The sequence below is a fragment of the Leptopilina heterotoma genome, unplaced genomic scaffold, assembly GCF_015476425.1.
Source record: "Leptopilina heterotoma isolate Lh14 unplaced genomic scaffold, ASM1547642v1 Lhet_34, whole genome shotgun sequence".
NCBI lineage: Eukaryota > Metazoa > Arthropoda > Insecta > Hymenoptera > Figitidae > Leptopilina > Leptopilina heterotoma.
This window is the reverse complement of record NW_025111027.1, coordinates 447,170-459,511: the sequence shown is the minus strand read 5'-3', so window position 1 is coordinate 459,511 and position 12,342 is coordinate 447,170. Positions and strand designations below refer to the sequence as shown.

At 29.0% G+C, this 12,342-nt stretch overlaps 1 protein-coding gene across 1 annotated transcript in view; it reads left to right on the top strand.

Moving 5' to 3' along the window:
- Positions 1-12,342, top strand: part of LOC122505074 (helicase SKI2W) — a 243,877-nt gene that overhangs the window by 162,469 nt on the left and 69,066 nt on the right. Inside the window, exons 5-6 of the mRNA XM_043616495.1 lie at positions 11,741-11,994; positions 12,076-12,295. Coding sequence (XP_043472430.1) covers positions 11,741-11,994; positions 12,076-12,295 — 474 coding nt within the window. The remainder of the gene's footprint in view (positions 1-11,740; positions 11,995-12,075; positions 12,296-12,342) is intronic.

The following is a 12,342-nucleotide window of genomic DNA, read 5'->3' as shown; positions in this document are numbered from 1 at the left end:
TAATATTGTTGACATATAGAATGTTCAATTACTTTCAAATAACTGCACTCATGAATTTATTTGCTATTTTAAAAAGGAATAATTATTAAATTATCAGTTAAGAGGGTTAAAAGTGTTTAAAGGTCTCTGAAATTTCTAGGTTATGATTTATTGTCTAACAGAATAACGGCTCTGACTCGTTTAAATGACGTTAAATTGGTAAACAATCAATTTTTCAGCAAGTTTTTCTTTGAACACAAACACTTTTTACAAAATCTGCCACTGTATGTATCTTATAAATTACAAAAATCCAGAAGATTGCTTGAATGCATGCAGAAACGCGGTTCCAATGAAAAATTGAAAAGTGATATAATGACAGGCTGTAATAATTTCGGATGGGATAATTGGAAAGCATTCAGAAAAAAATTTTGTCTTTGTTAAAAATTACAAAAAGAATTGAATAGCATTCATTTTTAGACGAAACGTGGTCCTATCATGGTATAGAAAAGTATTGGACAGAAATGGCATTCAAAAGTATTGGATAATTTCTACTACACCATACAGAGTTTGAATTATTTCAATCCTTTTCAATTTTTCGTTTCTTACTGTGAACCCTCTAGTAACGAGTTTCAAATGAATTTGATGAATTTTAGAAAATTTAATTCGCCATGTTGGATCCGCTATTTTGAATTTTCAAAATCTGAAACCGGATTTGTAATCAGCGACCCCGAAAACCCCCGAGTAAAAAGTTTTAAGTGAATCCGATGAATTTTAGAAAATGTCGCCCGCTATATTGGATCCGCCATTATGAATTTTTAAAATCTGAAATCGGTTTTGTAATCAGCGACCCCGAAAACCCCTGAGTTTCAATCGAGGGGCTTTTCACTTAAGATTCCGTTAGATCAGTGGTGTAACAACGAATTGAGGGGCCCTAGACAAAAAAGTTCGAGGGGCCCACAATTAATCTTTAGTATATACTGCAATTTTTATACACGAATATGTTGTTCTTTTGTCATTTATTATTATAATGATAACCGGCAACAATTCACGCGTTGACTCGCGCGTTTATCTTTTTTTGTAAAATATTTTATGCTTCTTTTTAGAAAAAATGTCCAAAAGCCTGAAACTTTAAAAAAATTTTGTTATATTTTGTACTCACGTGGAAATTTTTAGTAGGGAATATTATATAAATGCACAATAAATATTTTTTTATATTTATATTTAATTATTTCAATTAGAAATTTATTATTGAATCTTTCTTATAACAATTTTACTATTTTTTCTTTCTTATTATACTAAGACTAACTTCATGAAATATAATATTCAAGAATTTATTTATTGACAACTTTGAAAATAATCAATTGATTAAAATTTTTGATTGTAAAGGTTTAACTGTAAGAAAAAAATTATGTTCAAGTTTTACATATATTTATGAATGTCAAAATTGTTTTTTCGAAGTCATAAAATATAATTATTTCAATTAATTAAATTATAGTTATAGTTATACATAAAAGGTGTGAATTTAATCGAGTCGAACCGAACATTAATCGATTAGACAACAGAAAATTCGAATCGGAGATAATTCGATTCGAATTTTGCACACCTCTATTATACATTATAGCTGTTAATACAACTAAACATAACTTGCAATTTATATTTTACTCTTATAAAAAAAATTCGAATTAAAAATTTTTATATTAACCCTTTAACGCCCAAATGGACAAAATTTTGGCATGAAGTTTGAGGACTTATTTTGGTACTTAAAAATCAATAGAAAAATTTACGAATCATTATTTCTTATGTTTTCATATGCGCTCTATCGAATGGCGTTAAAAAAAGTTAAAAATTTATAAACAAAAAAGTTATTAATGTTTTTTATAAAAAAAGTCCGATTTTTTCCAATTTTTGTTTAATTTTTAATTTTTTCTACTATGAAATAGCGGAAAAATAATTCCAAAGGTTACAAATAACGTGACATAGATATATAACCTAGAAGATAGGACTATAGAGAAAATAAAAAATTAAAATGGCGGCTCAAAAATGGAGTTTGAAATTCAAATTTTTTTTCAAAATTTGATTCGAAAGTACAAAATTGTTAAAAGTGTTTAGATAAGCTTAAAATTTGTTACTCGGGGGTTTTTGGGGTCGCTGATTATGAATCTAAAATCCAATTTTCAAAATTCAAAATGGCGGATACAATATGGTTGACTAATTTTTAAAAACTCATTAGATTAGCTTAAAATTTGTTACTCGGGGGTTTTTAGGCGTCGCTGATCACGAATCTGAAGTCCAATTTTAAAAATTCGAGATCGCGGGTCCAATATGGCGGACAATTTTTCTAAAAAATCATTAGATTCGCTTGAAGGCCAACGCAGAATAGATCTGTAACCGGAACCGCAATCGTAAGCGTAACCGTAAGAATGAGTTAAAGAAGGATAGGTATATTGTTTATCCTTCTCTAACTCATTCTTCCGCTTACGGTTACGATTGCGGTTCCGGTTACAGATCTATTCTGCGTTGGCCTTAAAACTTGTTACTCGACGGTTTTTGGGGTCGCTGATTTCGATTATAATGTCCAATTTTTAAAATTAAACATGGCCGCTCCAATATGACAGACGAATTTTTAGTTAAAATTCGATAATCACGTTCTTTAGCCATTAAAATACTTTAAATATTTATAATGTTTTCCAAGTTTCACCACGTGGAGGTCAACGTGAACTGGAAAGTCTTTTTTCAAAATATCTTTTTTTCGATTTAATATATTAATAAGTAAAATTAATCGAATTAAAACAGTGAATAATGATTTTTGCAAAAGTTTTACAAGACCTGCAAGCTGGAGATAAAAAAATTAAGCCGCCGGATCGTAGAAGGGTACGTAAATTTTTCTCGGCCGAAATCAAAGTCCCTGGACATCCAAAATTCGACTTTTGAATTTAAATATTTCATGTACATATCCTTATAAGAAATTTCATTGCGCATCTTTTTTTCTTATGAACTTTTTTTCTATCTATTACCGTTTTCGATATAATTGGGAAAAACTGTTTTTTTGAAAACTTAAAATTTAATGACATTTTTCACTTCAACTCGCGATATTTCCGACAATTTTAAACATTTTTCAATAAAACAAAAAGGAAAATACGCGTTAAGGTATCCTACGAATGATAAAAAAGAAAAAAAAGGTTTTGTTATTTAACAAAATTGTTATTAATTTTTTTCTGCACTATTGTAAAAATCATGAACTACAATCTTCACGGCTCTCGTTTAACGGGCGAATTTTAAGCAAGAGAAAACTTCCAGTGAGAAAGTTGTTCATTAAGGTCCAAAAAAGTTTTCTGGAAAATTATAGTGCAAATAATTAATTAGTGTTAAAGTGGTGAATGTTTAAAGTTGCTAGCGGCCGGCCGTTCAGCGCGCGTCAACTCGCCGTAAGTGTTCGGGAGTGCTGCTTTATATTTTTCTATAGAAAAATTATTTATTTTTTTGGGTTTTTCTATTTTATACTTATATTTAATTAATAAATAAATTATTTTATTTATAAATGAAATGAAACCTTGTTTTTTATTATACCTTAGAATTTAAAAAATGGTTGTTTATAAATTCGAATAGTGATGAGAATGTTAGATTGTGTTTTGTTTTTATTGTCAATGTCAAATGCATCAAAAGTAAACAAACCGTCCACCTTTATGAATTTTAAAGAATAAGTGCTTTAAAAAAGGTTCTTTTGAATTTTAATGAATAAGTGTTTAAAAGTGTTTTAAAAAAGGTTCTTTTGTGAATAAAAAAGTAGTTTTATAATGTCAAAACAATTAAAACAGCAAGGTAGAAAAAAAAGAAATGTGTGGAAGAATGGAAGGAAAATTTAAGGAAAAACAAGAGAAATAAGGTATTTATATTTTCCAATAAAGAGTTTTAGAACTTTGATTTTTTTATTATAATGTCAAAAAAATAGTTTTTAAATTTTAAGTTAACGTCACTAAAAGCTTTTTTTATTTCTGAATATTTATCAATGCAAAGGTATTATTGTTAGGGTAATGTCACCTTGAGTAGACCGCCTAAGCTTCTTTTCCAAAAAATTCTTTATGAAAGCTAATTAATCGGAGGTTTCTATTCCAAGCTTTAGTTTAGATCCCTATAGATAAGTGTTTATACCATAATAGCTTTGATTTTCTTTTATTTAGAAAAAACAATTGACTTTAAAAAAATAGCAAATTTTTAAGGAATGAAAAAAGTGTAACCTTGAGTGGACCACTCTTAAAAAATTGTAAAAGTTATTGTAAATTCTTAAATTTATTTAATATTTCTGATATATTAAAACAAAATTTTTGCTTATGCAGCTTCAGACCATGATTGTGTCGAAATGTTTAGAAGTGAAACCATTTTTAATAATTTTGGCACATATCACATCAATATCACAAAAAAATTAATAAAGAACATAAAACACAGTTTCAAACCAATTTATTGTGAATTAACTTCCATAAAAATGGTAAACTGACATTAAAAATATAAAAAACAGGCAGTCCACTCATGGTTATAAACAGTGGCCCACTCATGGTGAAATACAACTTTTTATGGCAGCCACCACAATTTTTTTTGAGTCAAAATTATCACTTAATTAAACTAAGACAATCAATTCCAATGTCCAACGTAGTAGGAAAAAAATTAGTTACCTTTTAAAACTTAAATTTTGCACTACTTTTACGCTTCCGAATCACTTTACTCATTGTAAGAGCGACTTCTTTTTTGGTTTGTGTTCTTAAAAATGCGTTACATCAAACAATAACGTATATGATTATCGCGGAACATAATTTCTTACGGTTTCTAGGTGCGGTACTGCTATTCGTTTTATTTATTTCACGTTTCCGCTGTCAGATAACTTAAAAACTCAGGTGGTCCACTCAAAGTGGCGGTCCACTCAATGTGACATTACCCTATATTTTATTTTACTATTTTATTATTGGTTGATTTGTTGATTTGTTTATTTTATTGTTTTATTTCTTTACTATTTATTATCTACTTTTTATTTATTCTTTTTTATTACTTTTGTAATTTTTAAAATTTTTATTTTAATTGTTATAATTATTTTTACTATTTTACTATAATAATTATGTTGACTTATTTTATTGTTTCATTTGTTTATAATATTGTATTTTACTATTTATTGACTTACTTATTATATGCTTTTATTTATTTACGGTCAATTTTTTATGTTTTTTTCATCTTTTTTTAAACGTTATTTTTATTTTATTTGTTATTCAATATTTATTTATTTAAATATTGAGATATATATTTTACATAATTTTTTTAGGGTGAAGAATATATGTATGTCAACGGCAGATAAAATAGTTAAAGAAAAAACATTCGAGCCCGTGGAATTTTGTTGTAAGCGATTAAAATGTTTTGAAACTATTTCAATAAAAAATCAAGAGGAGTTTCACTCTACATTTCTAAAATGTAAAAATCCGAAAAATATTGATGATTCTGCTCATAAACAAAAATTAATAAATTGGAATTATGAGTTCCCTAATGAGGAAAAAAATATTCCAATTTGTCTTGAATTTCTTCATAAAGTACTTAAAATTGGAGTTAAAAGAATAATTAGAATTCTGCAAGGAAAAATATTAAAAAAAGAAAATCTTTGTGACATGAGGGGTAATCACAATAATCGAAATATTAAATTAAATGAAGATTTAAAACAATTAATTGAAATACATTGTTATAGTTTGCGACACCGAAAATCTCATTATAAAAGAGAAAGCACAGAGTTGCAATATTTCACGAATCCGGATTTGAATTTAAAAATAATGTACTCTTTATTTATAGAATATTATCAAAGCGTAACTGAAAAAGAAGAAATCCCTTTAAGTGAATCCTCATAATGCAAATATTTCAATTATAATTTGCCTTTTTCTTTTAAAGTTCCTAGAACCGATGTGTGCAATATTTGTTTTGAGAATGAAAATAAAGAAACTACATCGCAAGGTTTTATTGAACATAAGGAAAAGGCAAATAATTATTCAATTTTAAAAAAAGCTCTTTTAGCAGAACCTAATACTTTATGTGCCGAATTTGATTATGCCCAAAACTTGCCATTACCTAAACTATCAGTTGCAGAACAATATTACAAACGAAAATTATGGATGTATCTTTTTAATGTCCATATACACAATACAGATAAAAGTTTCATGTATCCATTCCTTGAAAGTTCTGCTAAAAAAGGAGCAAACACAGTTTGCAGTTTTGTCTACCATGCAGTGAAGGAACAATTTGATAAGAATGAACGCTTAAAAATAATATTATTTTCTGATTCTGCTGGTGGACAGAACCGCAATTATACTGTGTTAACGTTTCTAATTTTATTATCAATCGAATTAAATATTGAAATTTTACATGTATATCCTGTAAGAGGTCACTCGTTTTGTCAATGCGACCGTAATTTTGGCTTATACAGTAAAAGCAAGAAGCAAAAAGAGAAAATAGAAACGTCAGAAGAATACTTTGACATAATTAGCAATGCTCGAAACCCCCCTTTTAGTATAATCAAATCTGCTGTTGACATCTTACAAAATTTCGATGTATTATTAAAAAAAAATTTATTTAAACCTAAGGGTCTCAAAATAAGTAAAGTTTCAGCTATCAGATATCAGCCAAACGGAAAAGTCGAATGTTTCGAAGATTATTCTCTAAGCAAAGCAGCAGTTTATCAATCAAATTTAAGTATTAAGCTTTTAGATTTACCTAAAGTCTCTCCACCTCGAATTGGCCTTAAGGCACCAAAAATAAAAGATCTGCAAAGTTTACTGAAGTATCTAAGTTCTGAAGGACGTGAATTTTATGAAAATTATTTTTCCCATTTTAACACCTCAACAGCAGAAGGGGAAAGCAGCGATTCGGAAAACGATTCAGAAAAAAAATTTTTTTTAGTTTTACTGTTTATTTATTTTTAAAGATAATTTAAATAAGCTATGTTGATTTAGTTTTACACAAGCTATATGTACAAAGAAAATGTATATTAAATAATAAAATTATATTTCATTAATATATAAATATTATAAAATGAAATAATTTGTTTATTTTTTTATTTATTTTTATTTTAATTTTTTTTATTTATTTATTATTTATTTTTTTATTTTATTTTTTGTTATTCAATTATTTATTAATTAAATATAAGTATAAAATAGAAAAACCCAAAAAAATAAATAATTTTTCTATAGAAAAATATAAAGCAGCACTCCCGAACACTTACGGCGAGTTGACGCGCGCTGAACGGCCGGCCGCTAGCAACTTTAAACATTCACCACTTTAACACTAATTAATTATTTGCACTATAATTTTCCAGAAAACTTTTTTGGACATTAATGAACAACTTTCTCACTGGAAGTTTTCTCTTGCTTAAAATTCGCCCGTTAAACGAGAGCCGTGAAGATTGTAGTTCATGATTTTTACAATAGTGCAGAAAAAAATTAATAACAATTTTGTTAAATAACAAAACCTTTTTTTTTTTTTTTTATCATTCGTAGGATACCTTAACGCATATTTTCCTTTTTGTTTTATTGAAAAATGTTTAAAATTGTCGGAAATATCGCGAGTTGAAGTGAAAAATGTCATTAAATTTTAAGTTTTCAAAAAAACAGTTTTTCCCAATTATTTCGAAAACGGTAATAGATAGAAAAAAAGTTCATAAGAAAAAAAGATGCGCAATGAAATTTCCTATAAGGATATGTACATGAAATATTTAAATTCAAAAGTCGAATTTTGGATGTCCAGGGGACTTTGATTTCGGCCGAGAAAACGATCAAAACGATAGATCAAAAAAAAAAAAAAAAAAAAAAAAAAAATTTTAGATCAAAACGATCTACGATCCGGCGGCTCAATTGGTTTTTTCAACCTGACCTTGAAATATAAGTAATGATTAAAATAAAACATATACATTTCGATTTTTTGACCTTTAAATTCAAAAATTATAATAACATATAAAAAGAAGAAAAATACATAAAAAATAAAAAAAGAAAAAAATAAAAAAGTAAAAAAATATAAAATTTAAAAATAAAAAAAGAGACTTTCCAGTTCACGTTTACCTCCACGTGGTGAAAGTTGGAAAACATTAAAAATATTTTAAGTATTTTAATGGCTAAAGAACGTGATTATCGAATTTCAACTAAAAAATTCGACTGTCATATTGGAGCGGCCATGTTCAATTTTAAAAATTGGACATTACATTCCTAATCAGCGACACAAAAAACCCTTAAGTAACAAGTTTCAAGCGAATCTAATGATTTTTTAGAAAAATTGTCCGCGATATCGGAACCTCCATTTTGAATTTTTAAAATTGGACTTCAGATTCGTGATCAGCGACCCTAAAAACCCCCCAGTAAAAAGTTTCAAGCGAATCTAATGATTTTTTAGAAAAATTGTCCGCCATATTGGATCCGCCATTTTGAATTTTTAAAATTGGATTTCATATTCGTGATCAGCGACCCCAAAAACCCCCGAGTAACAAGTTTCAAGCCAATTTAAAGAGTTTTTAAAAAAATTATCCGCCATATTGGATCCGCCTTTTGAATTTTTAAAATTGGACTTCAGATTCGTGATCAGCGACCCCTAAAACCCCCGAGTAACAAATTTCAAGCTGATCTAAACACTTTTAACAATTTCGTACTTTCGAATCAAATTTTGAAAAAAAATTGAACTTTAAACTCCATTTTTGAGCTGCCATTTTAATTTTTAATTTTCTCTATAGTCTTATCTTCTAGGTTATATATCTATGTCACGTTATTTGTAATATTTAGAATTGTTTTTTTTAACGCCATTCGATAGAGCGCATATGAAAACATAAGAAATGATGATTCGTGAATTTTTCTATTGATTTTTAAGTACCGAAATAAGTTCTCAAACTTCATGCCAAAATTTTGTCCATTTGGGCGTTAAAGATATAATTCATTTGTAAAATTGTTAGTTTTATAAAAAATAGTAAACTAAAAGCTAACCGCGCGCGTCAGCGCGTGAATTGTTGTTGTCATCATTATAATAATTAATTACCTAAGAACAACAAATATATGTATGTAAATTAAAGTAAACTAAAAATAATAATATAATATATATTCATAACTGGTCAACTTCATAATGCCTGCGCGGGCAGGCAGCATTAAAACTCACATAAACATACAGTTTATTATATACTATTTCATTGCTTATAAAAAAAATCCATTTTATAATTTTTGGGGCCCCTAGTTCGCCGGGACCCCGGAAAATCTAACCCCCCAAACCGCCTATTGCTACGCCACTGCGTTAGATTAATTTTAACATTGCTTGACAGATTTTTACGAAATCATGCGAAGTTGAGCGTTTTACTTGGTTCCTTGCGCACGCGTTTAGTGACAGACTTTGACGGACTCTGACGAAATCTAACATAATTGTAGTTTTGTTGATACAGAGTATGACAAGACCTGAACCAGAATTTTACGTTATTTCATGAGTGAGGAACCCCTCGGTTTCAAGTGAATTCAGTCGATTTTTAATTTTTATGTCCGCCATATTGGATCTGCCATTTTGAATTTTCAAAATCTGATATCGGATTCGTAAACAGCGACTTCAAATACAATAGTATGCTCGTTTGCGCAAATTTTAGTTTTCTAAAAAGTTGTCGGCATTTTGAGCCCACTTATGAGATTTTGGTCTTGACTGCGAAGGGGTTAAAAACGGCTCGATGAAATATTTTTAATTTTTACTCAAAATACTCAGAAAAGTGTCCAGATTCGAGATATGGAACAAATTTCAAAGTGAAGAGACTTTTTGGTTAAAGTGTGCTTAGGACCACCGTGCCATTCCTCCATGTTTCCAGTCTTCCTTTTCATACGCGTATATTCTGCATTTCCATTCATCCTCTTCCATCCAGTATTTACATTCTCTCATTCCTTCACCCATTCTAAATCTACATATCCTACTCCACCTTTCACTCTTTTTTCTCCACCCCAAATATTTCAGCATTTCCTCCCCTTTCACTACTCTATACCACTTATTATATCTAGACTCTGTAATGCTTTTCCACCTTTCCTCCCGATCCTTCTTACTCCACGCCTCTGACAAATCCTTTCCTTTTCCCATATAATTTCTACCTTCCTGCAAAGCTTTCCTTCTGTCTCTTTCCCATCTTTTGCATCCCTTCTCACCCTCTTTAATTAATAATGTACTATTATACACCCGTCTTCAGCCTACATATCTTGGCTATACAAGTGTTTCTACAATTTTCCTCTTAAAAATGTCTTATATACTAAATAACCTTACAAACTTGACTCGGAGTGATCGTACAACTACTGAGTTTTATAATTTAACTAAGACGACCGAGTGATAAATTTAAATAATATATTCTTTTATTTTTATTTTCCATGGTGTTGAAACTCAAGAAATAAGCTTTGAAACAAGACTTATTCGAGCTTACCCAGTAAGAAACGAAAAATTGAAAAGGATTGAAATAATTCAAACTCTGTATGGTGTAGTAGAAATTATCCAATACTTTTGAATGCCATTTCTGTCCAATACTTTTCTATACCATGATAGGACCACGTTTCGTCTAAAAATGAATGCTATTCAATTCTTTTTGTAATTTTTAACAAAGACAAAATTTTTTTCTGAATGCTTTCCAATTATCCCATCCGAAATTATTACAGCCTGTCATTATATCACTTTTCAATTTTTCATTGGAACCGCGTTTCTGCATGCATTCAAGCAATCTTCTGGATTTTTGTAATTTATAAGATACATACAGTGGCAGATTTTGTAAAAAGTGTTTGTGTTCAAAGAAAAACTTGCTGAAAAATTGATTGTTTACCAATTTAACGTCATTTAAACGAGTCAGGGCCGTTATTCTGTTAGACAATAAATCATAACCTAAAAATTTCAGAGACCTTTAAACACTTTTAACCCTCTTAACTGATAATTTAATAATTATTCCTTTTTAAAATAGCAAATAAATTCATGAGTGCAGTTATTTGAAAGTAATTGAACATTCTATATGTCAACAATATTAGTATTATATTATTATACTACTGTCGCGGAATTCAGAAGCATAGGGCAGAAATGGTATTCAAAAGGATAGAATTTTTTTAATGCTTCTTAATCTTTGCTTTCTTACTGGGTATTCAAGAGGATTGATATCGTTACTATTTATATTGCTCTCACTGGATAGAAAAGTATTGGACAGAAATGGCATTCAAAAGAATAGAATCTTTTTAATACTTTTCAATTTTTCGTTTCTTACTGGGTAGTAACTTTAGTAATAAACAATATACAAAACATTTTGTAAAGACTTTATTTACTAAAGGGTGGGCAAAAGTTATTGCGTGGCACTGTTGTTGTTCAATAAACAAACAACGCTTATTTTTTGTGTGCCTGTGTAATCAGTTACCCCGAAAACCTCTCAGTAGTTATTTTCAGGAGCTCAGCTCAAAGTTTTAAATTTTCGTCCGCCGTATTGGTTGAGAGATTTTGTACTTTTAAAGACTGAAGTGTTGTATTAAATCTTACAAAAACATTTACTATTACAACAATATTACTATTTACAACAAATTACTATTAATTTATAAATCTTTAAAATTGTTTCAGAAAGGTAAATAAATTTGTGGTACAGTCCCGTTTAGAAAACAAGAATATGTTAATTTTTGCCAAAAAGTTATGGATTTTTTTAAGCAAAGTGCTTTCGATTGAAACTACTTGGTGTAAAAGGGTTAACTAATTATAATATAATTATAATCGATACTTCTTGCAGAGAGGACACGTTTGGGAAGAAATAGTTATTTTACTACCTCGGACTGTGAATATTGTTATGCTGTCTGCAACAGTACCTAATCCTTTGAAATTTGCTAATTGGGTTGGTCAGATAAAAAAAAGAAAGATGTATGTGATCAGTACAGTGAGAAGACCAGTACCGTTGCAACATTATTTATATGTAGGGAGCAATATGAAAACAAAAGACAGTTGTTATCTAATTCTTGATACTGATGGTCAATTTTCTATGGAAGGGTGCGTTGACATTGAAAACTTATTTTAAAATCTTTCATTACTTAGTTGTAAATTTACACTTTAAGAATGTTATATTTATAGATGGCGACAGGCAAATGCGCAACGACAACGTGAACTTAAACAAAGTTTAGACAAAAAAGGTATGAAAAAATTTAAGGAAACTAAGAAACAGAATAAAATTTCTCTTGAAACAGATGTGTCATCCCAGGAAAATGAAGAAACTGAAGAAATAAAACCTTCGATGATTTCATCAAAAGAACGAGCAATGTGGATTGCATTTCTTAAATACCTTCAACAGCAGGTGAGTTGTCTATTCTTTATGCTTAAAGAGATTCCTAGCAGTATTAA